Consider the following 26,907-nt stretch of genomic DNA (forward strand, 5'->3'; position numbering starts at 1 on the left):
TCTCACTTAAGTGAATGTATTTCTAAAGGTTGTGTGATTGGATATGGAGGTTTGCTGACTTGGATTTTTAGGAAGATAGGTGTTCCACTTGAAGGACAAAACTTTCCCATGGGTCCGAACAATATGATAGGTGCCAAGTGCTTAAATAACTTACACCTTAAATTAAATGAGAATGGGACCATTGAGAACGTTGTTGAAACAATCAATGTTAATTCTGATAATGAGAAGGAAACCGAAAAGGGCATTCTGAAGAGGAACAGGAGGAAAATTCATGTTAGGGGGAAGTTGAGAAGGAACCTGTGGAGGATGCTGTGGAGGAAGAAGAAGAGAAAGATGAGGAGAGTTCTTTACCTGGTTCAAAACCTAGGAAGAGTCGTAGGCTAGCTTCCAAAGGAAAGAAACCTGTTGTTATTATTGATGATGACTCAACCTCTTATACAACAGCTGAACCAAGCCATCCTTCCTCACCTAAACCTGCCACACCGTCATTCCATAATTTTTCTTCACCACCACAATCACCAATTCAACCATCTTCACCACCACAGTCACCTATACCATCATCACCACCACCAGTACACACATCACCAAATCAAGGTTTAGGTGACACTACAGTTCCTACAGCCCCTCTATCCTTCATTCTCCTAAAACTCACAGAATTGCAGACAAGCTTCCTTGTTTTTAAGGATGAAATTCGTGTCTCCATAGCCTCACTCTCTGCTCAAATGGACCAAATAGAAGCACGTTTAGGGGCCAAGCTTGACACAGTAGAGGTGGAAACAGAATATATAGATGAAGAAGCTCCTGCATCTTAATTTCTCCTGATAATCATCATATTTTCTTATTTGTTGCAACCATCACTATTATCAAACAATCTTTTCTTGCTTTTGATTTGTACCAGCTGGGGTACTGTTTGTATTAATTCATACTATGACCTACATTTTCCTTTATGCTACTAACTATCTGTGACGATTAATCATAGCTGATCTCGTTTGCATTCATTGTTACTGCTTTTTACTTTGTGCATCCTTATTCTCTCTTTGACTATGTCTATATGCGTAGTGCTGTGGTTTGATTGCTCCAATTCTTTTTGAATGATGTCAAAAGGGGGAATATATGACACAAACTTAAATAATGCTTGAGTATGCTTAGCTCTGATAATATCTATTATATTGGACTTTAGGATTAAGCTTATGATTCATGATCTAAGGCTGTTTGGCTGTGTGCTGCTGATGATTGTTTATTGCTTGTTTATTGCTTGATGATTTTGCTGTGATTGTCAAAGTATAGTTAATCTATTGTCAGTATATAGTTAACACCTCTTGTTAATGCTTAATGCTCTGATACTTATGATCAAGATTGATTTACATTGTTCTGATAATAGAAGTTACTTGATGAACTGTTGCTCTGATGACTCTGACGATGAACTGTTCTAATAATTTTTTTGAATGTTCTGTTGATAGGAATATAAGATATATGCTCTGATTATATGATTAATTGTTCTGATTTCAAAGTTATTACATTTGAAATACTTAGTGATTTATGTTAACTATTTTTGGAAACTATTTAAAAACATATATTTTATATTGTGTTTTTATACTATATGGAGTAAACTGTGTTGCTATGATTGCTTGGTAAATTATATTGTAACGAGTTAATTTACTAAGTTATGTAGAGTTGTTTTAATCTCTGACATGCTCTATAATATTGATTTTACTCTAATTTTATTTTAAGTTTGTTTAAAAGTTTGTCATCATCAAAAGGGGGAATTTGTTGGACCTCTTGAGTTTTGATGATGACTACACTTAAGCAAATATGTGTTAAGAGATTATGTGCAGGTTGATATCCGGTCGTAATTATGATCGTTGATAGTACCTATGACTTGGTTCATGGAAATGTACGTGTTAAAAGGATCCGAAAGATGTTAGAAGAAGTATATCGCTTGGGATGTAAAATGGAGACAGCAGGTCTACTGTTCCTAAGTTGGATGTTCTAACAAAACTGGAAATTGGAGACAGCGCACTGTTCCTGAACTGGAGTCAGCCTACGTTAACTGGAAATTCTGGTTATTTATTTATAATTATTATTTTTAGTTAATGTATTAAATAAAGTTAATTTGTTGCATTTATTAATTATTATAATTAATTGGCAAAAAGTTTTCTTAAAATTACTTTACGTATGAGCCTCTAAATAAAGATCCTTTATTTTAGGATCTATTTTTAGTAAATATTGGATTTACTAAAAATAGAATTAGTTGTTGTTGAATGGGTCTTAGCTATCATTCTTAACCGTCTTTATACCTACAAGTTAGCAAGTAACCATTCGTAATAAGCATAACCGTTTCTATTTATAGCAAACACGTTCCAGCAATTAGTACTGGAACAGGAACAGCTATTGAAGAAACTGGTGCTTGAAGGGAACAGAAGCTAGTTTAGGCAAATGGGAACAGCGGTTATTTCTGTATGATTTGACTTAATCAAAAACCGTATGTTTGGTTAATCCACATTACTCCCATGATCTTTTTGATAATGGAATAATGGATTGGAATATTCCTTATTCTTAGGGATTTTAGCTCTATAAATAGTGGGCTCGGTTATTCTTCAAAACTTGCCTTAGTATGAGCCATTAAATCATACGTAATTATGGGAGAATTTTTACAACAAAATTTTGTTTTAAAAATGCCAATTAATTCATAATATTTTCTTGTGCAACTTATTGATTTTATTTTTAGAGAATTTCATTTCTTTTGTAAGAGTTTTTGAGAGAATTTGTAATTAGACTCGGGTGAGTCTAAGGGGGAATTAATTAGCTTTTAATGAAGCTAGAGAAGAGATTAGCTTTGAGTAAAGCTAAGGAGAAAGCTTCTAGTGAAGCTAGTGGTGAGAATTAGCTTTTAGTGAAGCTAAGTTTGTTGCTTTGAGTGAAGCAATTTGAGAGAGAAGAGTTGGCCTAGTTGATTCGCTTCGAGTGAAGTAAGATGTTTATTGTAATTGTAACGAGTTGCCTTAAACATAGTGGAGAATTTAGAAATCCCGAGGGGTCGTGGTTTTTCCTTCTATTTAGGCCTAGAAGGTTTCCACGTAAAAATCGTTTGTCTCTTTTAATTATTTCGCTCTAAGTTTAAGCTTTATTTATTTTATTCAATTCCGCAAAAACAGGGCAAAAACGCTTAAACTAGTAACAACAACAATTCACTCCCCCTCTTGTTGCTGTTCCCGTTCTTAATTAAGTCTACAAAATATATATATGGTAATATATAATTTTTTTTCTATTTATTAATATGATGATGCATGTATACATTCACAGAAATGATTCCGTCTCAATTAGCCATAGTAAGAAGAAGGAAGAAGAGATAAATTGATTTACAACTACTTTTCATGGTTGTTAACAATGTCGTCACAATCATGTACTTGGTGATGTGTATGATGGGTGTAATTGTTTATGAAATTGAACGACCACGTTATAGCAAAAGTGAGAAGAAACACCTTAGACAAAAGCACTTGGATGCACTAATCAAGGATAGTGATATAGTCTGCAAAAGTGAACTTCGTGTGAATAGAAGAACCTTTTATGTCCTTTGTGAGATGGTCAGAGATGTCTGTGGTTTAAATGGCACTCGAAATATGTATTTGGAGGAAATTGTAGCTATGTTCTTGTACACTTTGGCACATCATTTGAAAAATAGGACAATTAGAAGTCATTTCTTTCGAAGTGGAGAAAGTGTTAGTAGAAACTTCCACCGATGTCTTCTTGCCGTCTTAAAACTACATACTCACTTGCTAAAAAAGCCGACACCTATAATAGAAGATTCTGAAGTGGATAGATGGAAATGTTTTAAGGTAATAACATAATTTCATCTATATTATTTAAAAATCTATCCACTTTGTTTTTTGTAAAACTTATCCCTCTTAACTTTTTTTTGTAGAATTGTTTAGGAGCCTTACACTAGTGGAAAAAAACGTATTTGATGCTTATCATTTGCTGCGGTTTTTGTTTATTCGCAACAATAAATAGGAAAAAGATTTGAAAAAAAAAAGAACTAATTGCTGCGGTTTTTGTTGGTTGACCGCAGCAAATACGTCATTCTAATATTAATTGCTGCGGTTATTTATGGGCCCGCAGCAAATAATCCAAAATTACCGCACATAGCAAAATTAAAAAAAAAAGCATTAATTGCTGCGGTTGGCTAGGGCTCGCAGCAAATAACCGTATTAATTGCATTTATTGCTGCGGTTATCATTGAGCCCGCAGCAAATATCCCAAAATAACCGTTTTAACACAGCAAAATTTTAAAAAGAAAGCTTTTATTGCTGCGGTTGGTTAAGGCCCGCAGCAAATAACCTATCTTATTGTATACAACACGCTTCTTCATCACTTTAATTACACAGCCCGCCATTTTTTTTCACAAAACTCGACTACACAACGTTTCCTCTTCTCAAACCCATTGAAAAAACTCGACTACAACGTATCGTTCTTCATCTTCACCAACGTAAGATTAAGCATAATCAAGATTTGTGTTCGTTTCTTGTGTTCTTCTTCATCCTTCTCTCAAACCATTATCACGCCATTATCACGCCATTTTCTTCTTCTTGTTCTACATTTTCTCTCAAACCCACGAAATTCAAGGTATCTTTTTCATTTTGATTTTGTAAATTAGGTTTAAATTTTTCATACTTTATGAATGTGTATGTTGTTGTTTTTAAGTTTTAATTTTGATTTGTCATACATGTTCGTGTATGCACTAGAAATTATAGAAATTCAAGGTTAGCTTGCTACTCTGATCTCCTTTCTACTTAAATTTGTTTCATCTCTTTCGATTCAGAGATGAAAATTTTAATATGAAAATATTAATATTGCATTCTTATTTTTCATGTTATTTCTATTATAGTTAATACAAAATAATAATACTCCTAGTTGATAAATAATACTAGTATATTATTATTTGTGGAGTAAATAATTTTTTGTTCAGAAAAGTATTTTTAATTTTCAAGTTTCTTGTTTGTTTAAGTTTTAAATGGTTAGAATTGAAAATAATAGCCATATGCTAGAAATTAGAAGTTAAGTTGCGATTTTATGGGTTTTAAAGCGTTTTTTTCAATTTCGCGCGTAAAGTACTCAAACTTGGTTTTGATGCGAAACCGGGGCTGATTAAGGCCTTGGTTATTCAAGGATTAATGTTGTGCGTAAGCTTTGATTAATGACACAGTAAAAAACTACAAATGATCATGAAAAGAACACGAAACAACCACAAACACTTAAACAAAATTCTGATCTAGCAAACTGTCGAGCAGCCCTCCTTCAGCTCAGCTTCTAGGAGTCCACGGGGAATGTTAGAATTGTTTTAGGACCTTGATTGCTAGATCCAAGTACCAAGATTCCATTTCCACTTTAGCCTAGGTCCTGGATGCATAGGTTTGGTCTCCACGTGTCGTGCAAGGTGGTCTGGTCACTAGTTTGCTGCTGTGTCAATTTCGCGCGTAAAGTAGGTCAAACATGGTTTGTTATTCACGAAACTTGGAGCACAATACTATTTGGCATATATTATTGTGTTGAAATGGTTAGAATTGATAATAATAGTCATATACTAGAAATTAGAAGTTAAGTTGCGATTTTAAGGGTTTTTAAGCGTTTTTGTCAATTTCGCGCGTAAAGTAGGTCAAACATGGTTTGTTATGCACGAAACTTGGCACACAACACTATTTGGCATATATTATTGTGTTGAAATGGTTAGAATTGAAAATCATGGTCATATGCTAGAAATTAGAAGTTAAGTTGCGATTTTAAGGGTTTTTATAAGCGTTTTTGTCAATTTCGCGCGTAAAGTAGCTCAAACTTTGTTTGTTTTGCACGAAACTTGGCACACAACACTATTTGGTATATATTATTGTGTAGAAGTTGTTAGAATTGAAAATCATAGTCATATTCTAGAATTTACGTGTTAAGTTGCGATTTTATGCGTTTTTAACCGTTTTTGACACTAACATCTATTTTCTCTTAGTGCTTTCAACAACCTTCTTCTTCCGTTGACTGCGGCTACTACGCGCTGAAGTATATGGACGATATTATAAATTCTGTGAAGGACTTTGGAGTCGAAAATGTAGATGTCGTAAGTATTTGTTACGTTCTTAATTAAATATATTATTGGTAAAATCTAATGTTTATTTCTATATTAATCTTTTATTTTAATATTATATATAGGTTTTAAACGACATTCCGAGGGAAACACGCCCTTTGAAAAGTGAAGAGATGCGCGAATTAAAAGACAAGATTGCCGCGTATCTTGCTTATATTTGTCCTTGATAAATTGTAATTAGTATAGATTATTTTTTATACTTTAATGTATATATATATATATATATATATATATATATATATATATATATATATATATATATATATATATATATATATATATATATACACGTACATAATATTATATTATATATACGAGCGAGAGTTTATTATTACAAAGAGATTAATGTTGATTATCTGTGATTATCATTGGATTAATCACTGTTATTATATTGTATTATTATTGCATTATTATAAGGATAAAACGGAAAAAGAAAAAAAAAAGAGAGTTATTTGCTGCGGTTTTCCCCTGACCGCAGCAAATAACCCCCCTTATTTGCTGCGATTTTTGCCCCTGACCGCAGCAAATAACACTCCTTATTTGCTGCGGTTTTTGCCCATGACCGCAGCAAATAATGCCCTTATTTGCTGTGGTTTTGAACCGTAGCATTTAAAGTAGGACATTTGCTGCTATCACTATTGCTGGGGGCTAAAACCGCAGCAAATAATGGCAAAAAAACCGCAGCAAATGAGGTTTTTTCCACTAGTGTTAGATGACACTCATATATAGTGTTCATGTGCCAAGTGAGGATAGAGCAAGATATCGGACAAGGAAAGGTTCTATTGTTATGAATGTGTTAGGTGTATGTAACCCTAATTTGGAGTTCATATATGTTCATCCTGGTTGGGTAGGATCCGCTCATGATGGTCGTGTCCTTCGAGATGCTATTACTAGGCCTAAATGGTTTAAAAGTGCCACAAGGTAATCATACTTAGAATTTAGATTTTATATAGTGGAGTCCAATAAGCAATGTCATGACCTTTTTTTTTTGCCATATGTCAAGGTTCCTACTATTTGGTAGATGCTAGATACACGAATGGTGAAGGGTTTTTAGCACCATATAGAGGTCATGATATCACCTTAAAGAGTGGGGGGACCGACAGCCAATTAGTGCGGAAGAGTACTTCAACATGAAACATTCTAAGGCAAGGAATGTTATTGAGAGATGTTTTGGACTATTAAAAGGAAGGTGGGGTATTCTTAGGACCCCATCCTTCTTTCGAATACGTACTCATGGGCGTATAGTTCAAGTATGTGTACTATTACACAATCTTATTCGAAAACATATGCCAACAGATTACACAATGTATTGGGATTCCGATAGTGAAGAAGGTGAAAGTGATGATGAGGGCCTAGATGATGAAGTTGAGTTGATTACTCAAATAGCTACTACGGATGCTTGGACTACTTATCGGAATAACTTAGCACAAAATATGTTTAATAATTGGAGACTTAGTCATAGTAGCCAAACATAAATGTTTGTTTAGTTTATTTGGACTCATGTTTGGGTGTTCCTTTTATGATGTAATCGAATTTATTTTATGGTGTTGAGATATTTTTTATGGTGTAATTGGATTATTTATTTTATCTTGCAAATAAGAAAATAGCCTTATTTGGTAATCTTTTTTTTAATACATCATTATTGTATAGGATGAATGTTGGTCAATTTGTTCAAAGTGGAAGAGGGAAAAACAAGCGATCATGGAATAAATCTGAGGAAGAATGTTTGATTAATGGTTTGTTGGAGATGAGTGCCGATCCTTCATGGAAAGCTGATGGGAGTTTCAAAGGTGGTTTCAAGAATAAGTTAGAGGAGAAATTGAAAGAGAAGTTTCCCGTGTGTGGGTTGAAAGCTATTCCCCATATTGAATCAAAAATCAAATGGTTTAAAAATAAGTATAATGTGCTAACTGAAATGTTTCGCACTTCTGGTTTTTCTTGGGATAATGAAAAGAATATGATTGTTTGTGAAAGAACAATCTTATGAAGATTTTTGTAAGGTACACAAATACTTTGACTTGTTTAATATTTGTTAGAAATTATAACATATTTTAAATGACGTATCTTTTTTTTTTATTCAATTCTTGTTTAATTTCAGCAACACAGAAATGCTCAAGGATCATGGAATGTTCCTTTTCCATTTTATGATTAACTGTCAGTTATCTTTGGTGCCGATCGAGCTACTGGAGTGCAATCTAAGACTTTTGTTGAAGCTGTTGACAATCAAGAGAAAGAGACCATTGAACTAGATAAGGGTGGTAGTGATGAAGATGATGAATTTGATGATAATGAGTCCGTCAACCAATCAAAGCAATCAACTCCAAGTGAACCTTCTTCAAAGAAAGCCAAAAAAGAAAAGGCTCCAAATGAACAAGGAAGGAAAAGGAAGAAGCCGGAGGTTGTGGACTTAACTTCTTCTTTTAACAATATGTCTTCTAGCTTTTCAAATCATATGAATGAGATGAACAACACATATCTATACTCGACCTTCAAACACTCTCAAGTGGTTTTCAAACAGCAAAAGTACTATTCGTTTATGATCTGCAATCTACCACCACTCTAGGTTTCAACCACCGACCCACTGGCCACCGTTAATATGCTGCGTTCATGTATATATATATTTTTTTATTTCTTATTATTTACATAAAATTTTTAAATTTGTGCAATTGTTATTGATTTATTTAAATAGATTTTTTTGAATGTTAATTGTTAAAACATTGTTTGTTGATTCATGATTGATAATTATACAATACCCCAAACCATATTTGTTAATCAATTTAGGGTTTTTGGCTTATTTGGGGGTACATTTATAAATTTAGGGTTTTATACTTAATTTTACAATTAATTTGGGTATTTTGTTTGAATTTCTAGATATAAGTGTTTAGATATCTGATTTAGGATTTTGGAAAGAAATCGAACTTCAACCTCAACTCCTAATGTTGAAGGTAATTTACTGTGCACAACGTTGGGTCTGGAGATTAGACAATCCAAACTATTTTCAGCCTTTTCATGATTCATATTCGAATGAATTTCTTGGATTTTGGTAAATATCTATCAACTATGAGAAATGTCGATTCAATTTAAGATCAAGGTTAGAAAAATGATGGTGTTGGAGCATCTAAGAGGAGAAGCATTGCAAAAGTTGATCATTGGACATTTTTGGTATTTAAGACTTTCTCTTCAACAAAAAAACATTTACTGCAATTTGGGGGTTTTAATTTAGGGTTTTTCTGGTCTAATTTTAATTTATGTGTGTTCTTTTCATTTGGGGTCTTTTCTCTTTCCAATTTTACATCTGGAAAGTAACTGGGTTTGTATGTGATTGGATTTCTTGTTTCTGGACTTTAATGTTGTTCTTATTGATGTGCTTATCCTTCTATATTAATACCCTAAAAATGGCCCTTTTTTGTTTGGATCTCGAATGATGCTAACATGGGTTTATGATTATTTAATCAATATATTTTTTGTGTCTTTTTATTTCTTTAAAAACTACAAATAGGGTGTTTGCGCGATCAGTTTATGACCATACATTAGTCATTGAATGCCTGCTAAGATTTCTATAGTTTTCCTTTGCGAATGAAACTTTTTTAGTTTTGTAAGCTGGAGTTTAATGAAATTCAAAGTATGAGAAAATGAAAACTAGGAAATCATATTCATAGTAGTTTTGAAATTTATCTACACTTTATCTATCATGCAGTTCTGAGTGCTCCATAGATAATTTCATTTTCCATCTTAATCTTAGTAGTCTATGAAGTATGAAATTTAGTTATTTTTCCAATGCTAATAAACAATGCCAATGTATGTTATTTTTTCTTTAATTACAATGCATATGTACTTGATAATTTTCTCATTTTGGTACATTGCCAAACTGAAACTGTTTCATTCTAGTAGTTCATATGGCTGCATTAAAAGGCCATTTTGATGATGTCCAACTATTTTTGGATCTAGGAGCCTCTGTTAGTGAGACAACTGTCGAAGATGGAACTACAATTGATCTTATAGGTAATCTTAGATCGTTTCCTCTTCTTTGACTATATGCTATTTTGTTATCTTTAGAAGGGGCTTAAATCGAATCAATAGCTTTGTGATCATCTATTGTTAGACTATATATTCAGTATTTTATTCTCCATTTCAAGTTGTTGTTTGTATATAGCAATAATAGAAGCGTTAAAGCTAAAGCAAATGCAGTTGTCGCATTCTGTTGTATATAGCTTTTTGATCATTTGTTATTAAACTATATTCAGTGTTTTAGTTCACTAGGATTTGTTGAGTCTAATGATACCACTTACAAAAACAAACAATATATTTTAAAATATCTTTCATATTTGATCATTTGTGTTGATTGGTTAGAAAGGATATTGTATGCTTGCAAATTGAGTTGATATGGTAAATGGTGAACTAGTGTTGATGATACACTTTCTTAATGTTGATAGTGTATTACTATATGTTCATTTGTATAATTGTGTAGGTGTAGTTTTCTCGCAAAAGGACAGAAAGCTGGTTAATTTTTTCATTTGAATCAATGTATATCTTTTGTAATTTTACACTAAAATTTTTCATAAATTAGCACAAGTTTTTTTTGTTTAAAGTCAATCTATGAAAGCTGCTCCGCTTTGATTATTTTCTAGATGTTTGGCATTTATTAATTCCTAGTTGGTTTGGATTGATGCAGTGGGTAATAGAGATTTTGAAAATCCAAGGAGGAAAGAGATATCATTTTAGGGAGTTGTTGCCTATATGTATGAGATTAGATTCAGGGATCAGAGACCCCTTGATTTCTATTGCTGCTAAGCTATGTGCATGGTGGTGTGCTTATGGATACCACTGCTAATGTCTACTGCTATGGTGCTATAGTTAATGAGTTGCTGATGTTTTGCTACTCCATTGGGACGATATATATGCAACGTTTGATGATATTGAGTATGGGGTGCTACTACCCTGGCTTCTTAGCGGCTTGTTAGTTGAGCCTTTGAATTTAAAACTTTAATGTATAGGCTTATATTAGATTTTGTATAACCTTAGTTATTTTTTTTTTTTTTGAGGTCCCTCCTCGTTCTGTGCTCCCAACTTCATTAGATTACATGCCGGAGTTTGGTGGGTCTCCTAAGTTTCGAATTATTATTATTATTATTATTATTATTATTATTATTATTATTATTATTATTATTATTATTATTATTATTATTATTATTATTATTATTATTACAACAACAAAAATAATACAACAAATATTAGTATTAAATCAATGACAAAATATAATATTATTATTATTACCATTGAAACAACCCAAACCAGCAGAAACAATATAATAATACTGTCCACTAACACAGCGGAAGACTGACAGATGTTTGGATTGAATTTGACCTATGATCCTACGATCATAGCAAACCAATATCAGAGTTAACGAAATTTTTTTTTACAAACTTTACTTAAATTTAATTATTTACGAAACATATCTAGAACTTTAAAGTCTTAATTTACAATACCAAAATAAGAAAACGTTTATATAACCAAAAGTCAAAAGGGAGTGATGATAAAATGGATTCCTTACCACGCACATAGCACATAATACTTATGGTCATCACCTCCATGACGAAGCTACCCTGAAAAGAATAATGGATCTACTCCCGTTAGAGTAGGCCCCATCGAGAGCAGTCAATAATAATAATTATTGAGTAAACCAACAAACAATGCCACATTTAAATAAGATAATCATTTGAAAGTTTATATTTTAATCCTTTGCTCATTTAGGTAAATCCCTTTTTTTCAATCAAATTCTTTCAATCAACTTTTGTTTGGCGACACATAAAACTATATTACATCACAGTGTGATATTTAACGTTAAAGAACACATTCTTTAATAAACCAAATACGGCTAAGAACTACATAAGTTCAATGCTTAACAATTTGAGGTAAATTCCTCACAAAAGACACATATTTGTCAACCATCAAAACAATACTTAAGAAAGTATTTTAAAACATAATATAAAAATAATACGAAAATAGGGAATATTCAGTGACCGCCAGAAGTAGCCTTGATCTAACATTCTGGTAAACGGGTGATCGTCATCAGCTAAAACGGCTCTTGTAAGAACTAAACGGGATCAGGTGCTTGAGGCCGATCCTAAAAGGGTACCTGAAATCAAGCTCTAGGGTTTTCACACAAAACCAAATACATAGTATCTGTTGTCTAATTCCCAAAACGACAAACATTAGTAATGTTTAATACTTTATACAAAACTTTAAGTAAAATATGCTTTTGTAATCTCTAAATACAATGTTAACATACTTTATTTCATTAAACATAATTTCCGTAACATGATAAATTTTATTAAAATCATTTTACAAAACTAATAATATTATTACGTAAACAAATTAATCAATGATTAGCTAGAATACCAATCGATTCATCATCAACAACACATATAGGAGTTGGAGTTACTATAAATGGAGTTTAACCAATCTTTACCCCAATCTTAAATTCCAATGCCCATTTTGATTTAAACCCAAATAATATCAACTAATCAAATAAGAACCCATAACTTAGCAATACCTATCCATAAAACCCAATTGAAGAACGAATAATAACTCTAGACACATTATAAAAGAAATACTCAATTACTTTTCAAGCAGGATTAATTCAAAAATCAGTCTTTCATCACTGAAACAACATAAGTACTTCTGCACATATAACCTTTCTTAATTTCATGAACTTATAAGTAACCTCTAAATCATAACTTATGTACTCCATAACCTATTCTCGAGTCAATTCGAATGCGGTACTTATAACACTTTCTCATATTAAACCCAAATCCAAGAATCCATCCCTAAACTAAAGTAATCACATCTATTATAGGTTTAAAGATCAATCCCAAGTTAATACTAATGTTTACACGTCCACTCGAGCAATATCCAAGCATAGTAACAACATTGAACTCTTTTAACTACTTTTATAAAGATACAAGCTCACTCAAAGGCTTATATAAAATAATTTAATCAATATTTTTGAGTAATTCCAATTGGATGATAAACTACTTCCGTACGGTCGTAACGACTGTAAATTTGCCTAAATCCGTGTCCGGACGAAGAAGATATCGCATTTTCAAAATGGGGCAGAAAACTGCCATTTGCTCACGGGCCGCTACTAAACTCGCGAGCTGCGACCAAACTATTCTTCATTCCAGAAACTTTAACAAAGGGACTCGCGAGCCGCGACCAAACTCGCGATACGGGAATTTCAAATTTTCTCGATCCAGAAACTTGTTTTCAGCTGTTTCACCCAAAAAAACAAAGTGCCCATTCACATAAAAAGTTCAAATCACTTTGAAATATTCAATTTGTTCTTAAATTTAACAAAGTTTTTGGATTACTCTATGAGCAATCTTCAATCACCACAACAAAATCAGAAATCCAATCTTCCAAAACAAGCTAACTTGATAAAGACTTTTAATGGCTATTTCTATCACCACACCAAAGAGATTCTACTAATTACCCTAACAATCAAACATATAAATTTCAATTAAAGGTTTATCTAACCTTTACATCAACATGCATATAAAAGAAAATGAGGGTGAGTAAGTTTAAAACTTACTTTCCAACACAAAAGAGAAGGAAGATGATGATGAAGATAAAATCCACTTGGGCTCTTCTAATTCAACAACATCTAAAAACAATCCAAGATGGACTTCCAATAAGCTCCATACTCCATATAAAATGTAGAGATTAAAATCAATTTAGTTAACCTTGGAAAACGAAGAATCTGAAGCTTGCTTTACCTTCATCAAATTAAAATCACAGTTAGATTAAAATCAATTGTAGTTAAAGATAAATGAAGGAGTTTAGAGAGATTGAAGGGAAAAAAAGATGATAAATGAATTCAAGAAATAGATGGCGTGAGGTAGAAAAGAAAAGCAAGACGAAAGCAAGCATGATTGAGGTAGACGAATGAAAAGTGAGTTTGATGGAAGAAAGGAACAGTGCATGCATTAAAAGAATTGAATTTAGGATTAGATTATGTGTGTTGCTTTTGGAAGCTGCATTAAATGTTCCTGAATTCTCATGAAAATAAGCTATCTAATTGGCACCAACAGCCACATGAAATAAATGGTGGAAAAAAAGGCTGTGATGTGGCAGATGACAAGATGATGTGTTGGTATATTCATATGAATAGTGTCAAAAAGTTGCTCACATTTTATATATAACTAGTATATAAACTCGTGCAATAAAAGATTTTTTTAGTATAAATTAATATAAAGAATCTAATTTTTAATTAATGATGAAATTTCGAATTATCGTTATCTTATTTAAATGGTTTTTTTTATTATTAATAACCATGTATGTAATCCAATCAAAGTAAATTTTGAAACATCCAAAGTGCTAATTTTTTTTAGTTTTATTGCAAATTAATATTACATTACAAAATTATTACTGGATTATAATGCATAAATTAAAAAATTATTGGAAATCAAGCATATAATTTCCTTACTTATTGTATCAATTATTCCTGGATTTAAATGTATCAATTACAAAATTATTGCAAATTAATTGTAGAATTTCCTTATTTAATGTAAGATTACATGCTATATTTAAATTGCTTAGTCAACAACGTTCTCTAATCAAATTAATTCAAATGTCATAATCACGCTTATTGGAACATTTTATCATTTTATTTCACCTTTATTAGACTGTATGATGATATGATGGATTGAATTACATTTGAAAAAATAAATTTAGACGAAAAATAATACTTCTTCTTATTCATTTTAGGTGTCCCATTTACTTTATGGACTCTATCCAATGCATTTATTCAATTCTTAATATATCTAATTATATATAATTAAAAATTATAAAAAATTAATATTAATAAACTGTACATTAAAATAAATCAAATAAGATCCCACACAACTAAATTTTAACTTAAAAATTTATAATAAAATACAATTTAAAAGTGATTAATAGATAGTGTTACAAAAATAAATAAGACAATTAAATTTTTTAGTGATTTGATGTATGGAGTAGGGACCACCTGAGCGACTACGTACACCAACCTGGGAATTGCCACGTGTATGCTTTTACCGGTTATTGCCGTTCACTTTTATGTTTACTGGTGCAGTCGGTCACCCAGTTGTTTACCGGTTATTGCCGGTTCATTGTGATAACTTACAGATGCAGTCGGTTACACATTTGTTTACCGGCTGTAACCGGTTCACGTTGATATTTTACAGGTACAACCGGTTGCCCAGTTGTTCAACATCTTGAACTAGCTATATAAAATCAAGTGGTATCCTTTTGATTTTCTCTCTTCCTAAATTTTCGTTTTTTATTTGTTTAAAATTTAAAATTTAAAATATTTTAATTTTTTCGTGTCGTTTTGGCTATTCTACCTTGCCGTTTTAGGTTAGTTCTTTTTCTCTCTCCCTCTCTTCAATTTCAGCAAAATTTGTTAATTTTTTGTGCTGATCACTGTAACTTAATTTGTTCTAAGACTTTAAAATTTGTTGTAATTTTTTTTGTTTTGCTTAATTTTTCTTCATTTTATGTGATTAAAGTTAGGTTAATGAGTAATTTAACTTACTTGGTGATTTTTTTTATTTGAAGTTATGTGATTTTGTTAGATTAGAAATCTTTTACTTTTATTCCTCAAGTGGGTTTATGGTAATTTGAGTTTAGAGGTTTATTTTTGGGTATTTTGTGTATTGTTAGGTGATAAGTTGAGATTTTTGTTTATTTGTGGGATTTTCTAGGATGCTGTTGATAAATGTTGTGATTTGGGGTTAACTTGGAAAAAAAATGATGGTAATTTCTGACTTTTGATATAATAGGATATTTTTGGGTTTAGTTAGTAGATTATTAGGGTTTTCTTTGTAGATGGTTTAGCTCTACAGTTTTTAACTTGGAAAAAAAATGAATGGTTCTGTAGGACAATTCATTTTATATAATCTCACTGTTTTCTTGAGAAAAGATATATGGTATTAAATAATAAATAATATTTCCTCTCATTCACTATTATTATCGTAATAGTATAAATCCCGTGCATTGATTTCTTGGTGTAAACATCTATACAAAATTAGATTTTCAAAACAACAGGGAACCTCATAAGTTTAATTTTTTAATTTAAAATATACATTGTCGTACTAGTATAAAACCTGTACTAGTATAATTTATTGAATCCAAACTCTTGTACATCCTTTCTTCCCGGGAAAAAGTGATAATATATGTTCGTTGCCCTTATCAATAATCTCGTTCGTTGGTGTTAGTATTGCCCTCTCTTTAATGTACGAACTATTCTTTTTATTTATTCTTCTATTAAAATAGAAATCAATAAAGTGAAATTTGTATTACTAGTACAAAAGATTATTTTGTTTGACATAATTAGAATTGAAGTGTATAGAAATAGTGTTGAAATTAGTTTAAAATTTGTTTAGTGATTTGTTTCATCTAGATAAATTTAAAGTTTATTTAAATGCAATTTTATCTCAGCCAATAAATAATTGTTACCCTATAAATATAAATTTCCCAAATTCAAGATTATTTAGTATATCAATTAGAAAAACAATCTCTGCAAATTTGTCTCAGCTAATAAACAACTCTTACCCAATAAATGCAATTTTGCCTCGGCCAATAATTAGGAATAAATATGGCAACTATCTATTAAAACTGAAATTAATTATACTATAAAATTAAAATTTGTTTAAGATAATCAAAGCTTTTGTGTTTTGAATACTACAAAATTAAAGACTTCATGCAAATTATATTGTGATTTATTTTATTTATAATTATTTTGAAGATTCTATGCAAATGATTTTGTGATTTGTTATGTTTAGTATATTATAAAATGATTTTTATTAATGCAAGTATTTATCAATTATCAATCAATTTATGCAAATTTGTTTCATCCAGTAAATATCAATCAACAAAACAATCAAGACTAATTTGTCTCAATAAGTAAAAAAGGAAAATACAAATGGCAATAAAACTTTAAAAGTACAAGTCTTTTTATTGCAAAAATCATAGTCAAGCATCCTTTAATTTGTGCGAAACTATATCAAGCAATAAATTACAAACAATACGAAATCTCTACTAATAAACATTCAGTCAATAAAAAAATTACACATGGCAACATTATGTTAAACTGCCATTTATTAATTTACATCAAAATTATTAGTTTGTATGATTTGATTTTGTTACGTTTGCCAATGTAGTATTTCAGTCCTTAATATTTCTTAATATTTCTAATTGAGTTTGAGTAAAAATTGTAATAAGTTGATATTAATAAAAGGAAAAATTGACATTAATAATTCAATCTTTTTGCTCATCCGCGGTGAATATTATTTTCTAATAATCCAACATTTGCCCTTAATTCTCTATGAATAATTCAACCTGTGTTTTAGTTTGCTGACAGCATACTCTATTATTACCTATTATTAGTAATTTGGTATGTTGTGGGCAAATATATGACAAAAGTTAGATTATTAAAAAATAAATCATAAGTGGAATTATGCACAGCAAATGTCAATTTTTGCTTAATATAATTTTTAACACAAATTAAATAACACAAATTAAATAAGATCCCATTTGACTATATATAAACTTATATATTAAAATTAAAACCCAATTTAAGAGTGATTGATGAATAGTTTTCAAAAAGAAAATCGAGATAATAATATTGAATATGAGGTAATATTAGTTTTTCAGGACCATGCTTTATTTATGGCTTCCTATAGATTCTACTTGAGTTTGCCTTGTTGGCTGTCTGATTTCAACTTGATGGGTAGGGTTAGATAGCATCGGTGGTGGATTTACAATTTTTTAGAGTGGGATCAATATGATATTTAGTGGTGCTAAGTTATTCAATTTCATACAAAAATATTGCAAATTATAATTAATTCTTAAACATACAAATTTAAATGTGCAATCAACTGTGTGGCTCAGCTACTGGATAGTGTAAAGAATGTTCAAATTTCTGTTTGCGGTTTCCCTAGGTAATTCTTCTGCTAATTTTAGCGTTGGTTTGTTTTTTCACTAGTGTAAGGTTATCAGGGCAAACATAAAAATCACTGTATATCCGAGCTGCTTCGGTTGTTTAGAGCTTTTGGATTGGGTAGTTTTCTTGCAGTGTTTATAAGTTCGAATTGTGTATTTGCGAGTTTTTCTGTGAGAAATCCATATGGGGTTTTTTTTTCTTTATTTAGCTATGCATGAGGAAATTTGGCATTTTGTCTGGTGAAAAAAGGGGAAATCAGGCCTGGCTCGAGAGAGCTTTTTGGATTCCAGCCATCAGGGGTTGGTGCCGCTTATGGCACCTTCTCGTGTGGCTGGTGGATTGTCTCAAACTTCAGCAAGCTCTGGTGTTTTTTTCCAAGGAGATGCTCAATCTCAGAATGTAATTAACTCTCACTTGAGTTCGTCTTTTGGGAACTCTGCAAATTCAATTTCTGGAACAGGGCGTTCAAACCTAGGTCCGGTTTCTGGTGACGTGAATCATACAATATTGAACAGTGTGGCAAATTCAGGGGCAAGTGTAGGAGCTAGTTCATTGGTTACTGATGCAAACTCCGCCTTCTCAGGAGGTCCCCAGTTGCAAAGAAGTGCCAGCATCAACACAGAATCTTACTTGCGTTATCCTGGATCACCAATGTCGTTTACATCCAATAATATTAGCATTTCTGGTTCTTCTGTAATAGATGGGCCATCAACAGCACAACAGGGCTCTCATAATGACCCTAACTCTCAACAAGTTATTCAGAGCCAACATCAGTTTCCACAAGGGGCCTCTGGAGCTTCATCACTGTCGGCATCCCAGACAGGCAATATTCCCCTTTCTATGGTTCAAAGGATTCCCAACTCTTTCATCCAAGATCCTTCCAATGTTTCCCAGTATTCCCAGTTACAAAAGAAATCACGGCTGGATATTAAGCAAGAAGAAATCTTGCAACAGCAAGTTTTGAAACAGTTGCTTCAGAGACAAGACCCAATGCAGTTGCAAAGTCATAATCCACAGTTACAAGCCATGCTTCAACAACAAAGGCTACGACAGCAGCAGCAGCAAATGCTGCAGGCTATGCCACCAATGCAGCGTGTTCAGTTACAACAGCAACAACAGCAGCAACAACAGCAGCAACAACAGCAGCAATTGAGGCAGCATCTTCAACAACAAAGCTTGCAGCAAATGGCTGCCATGAAGCACCCATCAGATACTGGTGGTGTATGTGCTCGTCGTCTGATGCAATACCTCTATCATCAACAGGGGCGACCAAAAGTAAGTTTTAAACATGTTTTATTGCTTCTTAGGTCTCACTTTCCTTTCTTGTGTTGAAATCCTTTCATATCATATGTAAAAGTGATGCTAGAGTGACTTTTGATTGTAAGTATGGTGCACTATGTTCGATTCATTTTACCCTTTCTTAGATGTTGGTCAATGTTGGACACTTCAGCGTGTTTGAAAGAATAAACTTTTGCTCTTGCGTATTTTCCTTTATTTTTTGTTCATGTGGTTTGCTTCTTTCTTGGTAATAGTGTCATACTATTATGTACTAGAGTCACTTTATCATCTTTTTGTTATTTGGTATCTGAAGACATAAGTTACATCTCTGATGGTCTTTATGTGTGTGTGTCTTAACAGGAAAATACTATTGCATATTGGAGAAAATTTGTGGGAGAATATTATGCTCCCCGTGCTAAGAAAAGGTGGTGCTTGTCTTTATATAACAATGTTGGACAACACGCATTAGGGGTTTTTCCACAGGCAGCCATGGTTGGTTATTGTATCTTTCAACTTGACCCACTACTTGGTTTTTCTGCTGGGTTAAGTTCTTATATTATTTCCTTCTTTCATAATCTAGGATGCTTGGCACTGTGACATATGTGGCTCCAAGTCCGGCAGGGGGTTTGGTAAGTTTTGCATGGCCTATACGCATTTTTTGTTTTGTCATGTTGTGGAATCTGAAGATTTACTGTATTATTGATAAGTCATTTTACTTATCTAAACTTGTGTTCTTGGTTCTTGCTGGTGTTAGTAGGAGTGACCCATGGAATAGTAATGAGGCCATTGAGTTAAAAAATAGCTACTTTATAATGGATTTTGAGCTTTTTTGCAATACCATATTAGGTAACTGAATTGAAATCATGCAGTAATATAATAAGCTCTTATTGTAACATATTAACCACTCTAATCTCTTTTTAGTATGTATTTGGTTTTAAAAGGTCTATTACAACCTTTAATTTATATGCCCACGAAATGAGTAGTAACATCGTGAGGGGTTGTATGAGTTGCGTCTTATTGTGATCGCGAAGATATCCACAATTATTTTCTACTGAGTGTCACTAGTATTTAATGTTTGTTACTAGTGGATTTTTTTTTTTGGAAATATGTCTGCTCTTAAATAGTGCAAATATTTAGTATCTGTTATGTTAAAAAATTTTGACATGGCTAATGTGTTCTGATAATTATAGGCTTTGGCATTGTTGTTTGGTGACTTGCGATTACTGTTTGTATCCTAATGGCTGAATCATGAGAGTCGAGTCATGGTTGATTATTCTACCTTGATGATTTTTTTACTTTTCATTCCAATGATATGTGACTTTCTTGGTGTGTGTGCTAGGATCTTAAACTTCAATTATATTTCACTTGTATTAACTTTTATCTTTCAGATAAATGATCAATCTGATTTTAATCTTAAACATTATCCCAAACAATCAGAACAATGAAAATCATATTTTCTCTGATCCAAAATTTTATCGTTCTCTCAAAGAGAGATAATAAGAATAAGATGTCAACAAACATTAAAAGTTGATATGGAATTGGAGACCATGGAAATAGAAATAACAGTTGTAGATAAAAGTGAATAGAGTTACTTGAAAGTTTCAACTCATGAATGAGGAGAAATGGCTAGATATGTTGACGAATAAAGATTGACGAATTGAAGAATTGACTGAAAATGGCATAAAGGCGTTGTTGTACCATCTAGAAGATTTAGAATGTGGCAGCGTAGAATCATATGTGTTGATCATGACTGAGCTCTATTCTTTCTGAAATTGCCTTGACTCTTGTTTTTCTCATGATTATTATCTACTGTGTAAGGATCTTTCATGTTGCAGGGAAAAGATATTGGATAGAGTGAATATTAGAAAGATTGGAGGAAGTTTATACTAGATAGTAGATTTTCTTCTTTTTTGACAAATGGGTAAGGTGCAAATGGTGACTCGTATAAAAAATTATTAGCTAACATAGGTTAGATTTTTATAGCTGTGCAACCACGTTCCGCTGTTTCATTTAACTAGCAAATGTTGCTTTGTGTGATGAAGTTTGTTTTTAACTTGTTATTTTGTGTGTCAACAGAAGCAACATATGAAGTACTTCCCCGACTAAATGAAATCAAATTTGGCAGTGGCATTATAGATGAGCTCTTGATTGTTGATTTGCCTCGTGAACGTAGATTTGCCAATGGAATCATGATACTAGAATATAGAAAAGCAGTTCAGGAGAGTGTGTATGAGCAACTTCGTGTGGTCCGTGAGGGTCAGTTGAGAATTATATTCACCCAGGATCTAAAGGTAAGGTGATTGCTGTTACGATGCAATTTCTTTCTTTTCAGTTTTGGTTGTTCCTTGACTTTCAATTCATTGCTCATCGACCTACTTTGATTTACAGATCTTATCATGGGAGTTCTGTGCACGACGTCATGAAGAGTTGCTTCTTAGGAGGCTTGTTGCTCCACAGGTACTTGTTTATTCCTATTCTGCTTTTGGGAGACAGGGAAATTTAGCTTGAACATGAAAGTTTATGAATGTATTCGTATGTCTTTGCTTAACGAGTGGTTCCTAGATGGAGTATTATTATGTCTGTTGAAGTTATTCTTAATTTGCTTATGTAAATTTTTTATTGACGCAACTTTTAGAAGTTAATGCCTACTTGCTCTTATCTTTCACATGTCATTTAATGAATATTTGGATTGTTTCCAATTTTAGCAACATAACAAGGAGAAAAGTTGCAACTGTAATAATACTTGCTACATTAATGTTGAAGATTTCGTTAATTCTTTCATAGTTTTGGCAATTTCTCTATATTAAAAAAACTAATTTTACATCGCTGTTAGTGTTATGTGTTTGATAACAAAAGGGTGAATATAAATGTGTTTCAATTATTTAATATCTTTCGTTTTGGTTGTTGAATTCATTTGTATTAGTTGAATTTGCTGGAGTGGATGTGTTTTTGTTCCGGGAGTATTATTGCAGTATTTATTCTTTTGAGTTGCTCTATGCTAATGCAATTACGTACTTAATGACAGGTGAGTCAGCTACTTCAGGTTGCACAAAAATGTCAAAGCACTCTAGCTGACGGTGGATCCGAAGGAGTGTCTTCTCAAGAATTACAAACAAACAGTAATATGTGCGTTTTAAAGATTAATCTTTAAACAAATGCTACTGATTGGATGTGAACGTTTTGTTTTATTGCTTGCCAATCTGTGTGAATGTGGATGGAGTTAAATATCTTTGTCATGTTTCTAATTTTAAAGCTCCTGAAAGTAAAGTAAAATAGTAAATGATTAAAAGTGTGCATAAAAATGATATGAAATTTCCATTCGAGAAACTGTATATTTTGGATTGGGTGTTCGTTTTAAAATCCGGGTATTCAGATCAGAGTATTTGAATTCGAGTATCTGGTTTTTTGTTTACATTTTTCATGTTTAGATTCCTTTCATTATAACAAAATGAAGCGAAAATTCCAAGTAAATTACTAATACTCAATGCTAGAGAAAGAAATGACAGAGTTATGAGCACCAGTGACCAGACCCTATGTTGTATTCACTATTTAGCCTATGATTTCTGATATAATAATGTTAGTGAGTCTCACTGTGATGCATACATACATACTGTTAATCGAAAGTAAACAAATTAGTTGCATATGTGCTAGCTTACTGATGTTGATGAAGTCTGATTATGTCTCATTTACTTGTTCAATATTTTATTACTTGTTCATTTACTGATGTTTAGATGTTTTCTGATGTTAATAAGTCTTACTATGTTTCATTAATTTATACAATGTTTATTATTCAATTTAGCTAAGCTTTCGTTTACTGATGTTCATTGGAATCTCATTTTTCTTGTTCATTGTTGGCGTTAATGGAGTCTCACTGCTATGGTTTCATTTACTGAAGTTTACCACAGACTATAACACAACATTCCATTTCCCTAATGTCACTAAGTGGCTCCCTCCTTTGATGGGTTTTGGGGGCCGTTTATATGCAAACTTACCCTTGTTAGTAGTTGTTTCCAATTGACCATTGGTAGCAAACATCATGTGCAACTTCATGATTTAATGAGCAATTTTATTATTGTCCATTATAATCCAAAATCAAAGAACTAAATTATTATTATAGCATGAATAAAAAATATATAATTGGGCAATAAATTATTTATTTTTATAAGTAAAATTGAGTTATTCGAAAATTGAATATCTGGTTCATTCGGATTGAATCCGAATCGTGTTACTATCCAAAAACGGATATCTGCATCGGAGCGGATCCGGTATCCGGTTTAAGGCTTGAAAGGTTAATTTTTTAAACTATTCATTTTGGTTCAGGGTTGTGACAGCTGGTCGGCAGCTTGCTAAGAGTTTAGAGCTACAATCACTCAATGACTTGGGATTCTCTAAAAGATATGTTAGATGTTTGCAGGTTCGACTGCTTGTGTTATATTGCTAACTCTTGATGGAGAATCCGCACACACACACTCCTACACATAGATTATGGCTGATATTTCATGATCTTGTTACAGATTGCTGAAGTTGTTAACAGCATGAAAGATCTCATAGATTATTGCCGGGATAATAAAGTTGGACCTATAGGTAGTTCCTAACCTTTACTTTTACACTGTTTGTATTCTGTTGAACTGTTAGAAATGTGATTTTCTTAGATGTGAAGCTCTTAAGATAATTTGTTTTATTTGCTGTTGTTAATTTTATTGGAGCATCTTTTGTTGTTCTGGGGCTTTTGACAACTTCTGAAAATGTATAGGGAACTGATTTTGGTATTTTCTTTCGTGATGCACCTGACATTCCAATCTATTCATAATTTGCTCAATTGTGAAGTAATAATTTTACTTAACCAAGGAGAATCGGGTCTTATCTTACTTGGAGCAAGTATCACCTTTTCCAAATAAAGTCCTTAGTTGATTCTCACCCTCCCCTCACCTCCCCTCAGCCTACCTTGTAATAAAAAAAAAAAAAATTTAGCCAAGTACGTGAATCAAAATTTCCCATTTTCATTGCTTTGTGATTTGCACATTCTTATGCTGTGTAAATTTACGTAGAATGTTATTTGAAGAAATGTTCTAAAATATATTCCAAGTATGATGTAAGATTGTAAAAAAGTCTCTTTATTTGCGTTCACATTCAATATTCGCTGCAATGAGAGAAAAATCTATGGGGTGCCCCCAAGGTGGCTTAGGTCTTTTTGATTGGTTCATTGCTAATTTCTGCTGTTGAGGAACTTCCTGTTGCATGTATGGCCTTAGCCATATCTCAATTGTTAATTGACATACGATGTAAAATGGTTTTCCTCAAGAATGGCAATGTCATCTGCTGGTCTTCAGTCCTGTCCTGACTTCGTCACTGTTGTTTCTATACTTACCATTCTGTTCTGAAATACATTTCTCAAGTTCACATGGCAGTGGACGTTTGTGGATTATTATGATTTATGTTTTGTGGAAAATAATGGTTACAATCAATAGCCAATGTTGAAACTTTGTTTTGTGGCGGTTCCTTGATCTTCCTGTTAATTAATTCTGTGAATATGTTTGTTGCAGCAAGTCTGTGAACATTATTATATTTAGGAAAGTAACTTAAATTTCAACCATTGACGTTTAGATTGGATAAATCCATTAGTCGTCTGAAATCATCTGAATTATTGTACAAACATGGTAGGACCTTGTGTAACATTTAAACTTGCACTGTGTTTAATTTGATTCATGTGATCTGAAATTTTTTTGATGTATGTTTATAACGCGTATATATCCGAATTGTAATTCGTACATCTCAAATGCAGAGGGCCTGACAAGTTATCCTCAAAGCTCTGCATCCAAGCTGCAGATTCGAAGGATGCAGGAAATGGAGCAGCTTGCTAGTATTCAGGGTCTGCCCACCGACGGGAACTCTATGAATAGACTTATGACAATGCAGCAGCAAGGAATGAACAACCCCAATATGGGAAACAACCCTAACATGGGAAACAATCCTATGCATGCCAACATGGGAAACAACCCCAACATCGGAAACAACCCCAACATCGGAAACAACCCCAACATTGGAAACGGCCCTAATATGCTTGCCAATAACCGAGGTTCATTGAGTGGGTCAGCAGCCTCTGCCGTAGCACTTACCAACTATAATAATATAATGATGAGACAGAACTCTATGAATTCAAGTGCTAACTCACTTCAGCAAGAAGCTGCTTCTTCTCATAACAATCCGAACCAAAGCCCGTCTTCCTCTTTCCAAGGGCCTTCTAGTGTCCTTCCAGGCTCAATGCAGAACTTGCCAGTTGGTGGGTTTCCGAATCCGCAATTGGGTGCTCAGCAACAGCAACGAGTTAGCGTTGTATCTCAACAGAATCAACCATTGAATCAACATGCATCACAAGGCAGCCAGGCTTTACCACAGTACATGATACAGCAGCTACTGCAGGATTTTTCGGGAAATAACGGAACGGGCCAACAGAAAACCTTTGGTGGGCCAAATATGAACCCAAACCTAAGCATTAACGGAATGGGATACGGAAACAATGGTGCACCAGCAACACCTGCTGCTTCGAGTAATGTTACTGGAGGCGGAGGTCCTAGTGTTCTAAGTAAGAGCAACAGTTTTAAAGCTGGTTCTAACAGCGACTCTTCAGCAGCTGGAGGTGGATTCAATCAGAAAGCACCGGAAGTTTTGCCAAATTTGCAAATGACGGATGATATAGTTCCCGAATTGCCCCATGATTATACAGAAAATGGGTTTTTCGGCAGTGATCTTGACGACAATATGGGATTTGGATGGAAGTGAGATTGTTTTGAGGGGCAGACAACTAACTGGATGATTCTGAAATGGCACCCATATTATTATTATTATAGGTGTTCAGGAATCACTGTGTACAGTTTATTGTGATAGTTATCAAATTTCTCATTTTCTTTTGGGTTTTTAAATTGAAGTTTCTTAAATTGTAGCACAACAGTAGTGTGTAGTCTATAGCAATCAGTTCTGGGTTTTTCTGATTTATTTCTGAACTTGTGATCTATCAGTAATCAGATATAACCTACTGTTTTATTCCCTCTTTATTTTTCTTAATTCCCAATTATATTTCAATGATTTCAATGCAAATTTAACACTCAAATAAGCTTAATTGTGATGGTTATTGAAAATCATAAAAAGCTACATTAACATGAATCAATACGAAATTAATCAAAATCAAAATTTAAATTTATCGTACGATTTTATTATATATTTCAATTATTATGATTCATAAAACACGGACGTACATTTGATATTCGAAATGAAAATATATTAAATGAACATCAACGTAATTAGAGCTTAATTAATTAATTAATTATGTGTTCACAATGATGGTAGATATTGTTGGTTTGTTGGATGATAAATGATGAAGAATTCTTGAACTTATCAAACTTTCCAAGAATATCTGCAAGAGAAGCAGTGCATTTATAATTTGCCTTGATAAGTTTTTGACAAAGCTTGATATCATCCACCAATTCTTTTTTAAAAATAGAATTAAAAATAAGTTTAA

At 32.6% G+C, this 26,907-nt stretch overlaps 2 protein-coding genes and 1 long non-coding RNA gene across 5 annotated transcripts; all 3 read left to right on the forward strand.

Annotated features, from left to right (window-relative positions):
* Nucleotides 1–7,260: 7,260 nt before the first annotated feature.
* Nucleotides 7,261–7,605, forward strand: LOC130824919 (uncharacterized). The gene has a single exon (XM_057689942.1). It carries the CDS (start codon nucleotides 7,261–7,263, stop codon nucleotides 7,603–7,605), a length of 345 nt encoding a protein of 114 aa, XP_057545925.1.
* Nucleotides 7,606–8,007: 402 nt separating this feature from the next.
* On the forward strand, nucleotides 8,008–10,937 carry LOC130825740 (uncharacterized). The gene is made up of 3 exons (XR_009046944.1): nucleotides 8,008–8,739; nucleotides 10,019–10,132; nucleotides 10,803–10,937. It is a non-coding gene; the product is annotated as an uncharacterized LOC130825740 (long non-coding RNA).
* A 4,432-nt stretch (nucleotides 10,938–15,369) lies between these two features.
* LOC130825741 (probable transcriptional regulator SLK2) lies at nucleotides 15,370–26,441 on the forward strand. Of its 3 annotated transcripts, none has more exons than XM_057691131.1 (10): nucleotides 15,370–15,526; nucleotides 18,156–19,388; nucleotides 19,752–19,883; nucleotides 19,972–20,020; nucleotides 21,468–21,682; nucleotides 21,780–21,848; nucleotides 22,417–22,517; nucleotides 23,712–23,805; nucleotides 23,906–23,975; nucleotides 25,174–26,441. In XM_057691131.1, exons 2-10 carry the CDS (start codon nucleotides 18,426–18,428, stop codon nucleotides 26,169–26,171), a joined length of 2,691 nt encoding a protein of 896 aa, XP_057547114.1. In that variant the 5' UTR covers nucleotides 15,370–15,526; nucleotides 18,156–18,425; the 3' UTR covers nucleotides 26,172–26,441. The 3 variants fall into 3 exon arrangements, with proteins under 3 accessions (XP_057547114.1, XP_057547111.1, XP_057547110.1); XM_057691128.1 differs by having other exon boundaries at nucleotides 15,423–15,526; nucleotides 18,322–19,388; XM_057691127.1 differs by lacking the exon at nucleotides 15,370–15,526 and having other exon boundaries at nucleotides 15,601–19,388.
* Nucleotides 26,442–26,907: the final 466 nt, after the last annotated feature.

The sequence above is a fragment of the Amaranthus tricolor genome, chromosome 10 (assembly GCF_026212465.1).
Source record: "Amaranthus tricolor cultivar Red isolate AtriRed21 chromosome 10, ASM2621246v1, whole genome shotgun sequence".
NCBI lineage: Eukaryota > Viridiplantae > Streptophyta > Magnoliopsida > Caryophyllales > Amaranthaceae > Amaranthus > Amaranthus tricolor.

Coding starts and splice junctions, on each gene's coding strand:
- LOC130824919 (XM_057689942.1), top strand. CDS start 7,261: ATGAAACATTCTAAGGCAAGGAATGTTATTGAGAGATGTTTTGGACTA.
- LOC130825741 (XM_057691131.1), top strand. CDS start 18,426: ATGGCACCTTCTCGTGTGGCTGGTGGATTGTCTCAAACTTCAGCAAGC. Junction 19,884..19,971: donor TTTTTCCACAGGCAGCCATG/GTTGGTTATTGT, acceptor TTCATAATCTAG/GATGCTTGGCACTGTGACAT. Junction 22,518..23,711: donor TTACAAACAAACAGTAATAT/GTGCGTTTTAAA, acceptor ATTTTGGTTCAG/GGTTGTGACAGCTGGTCGGC.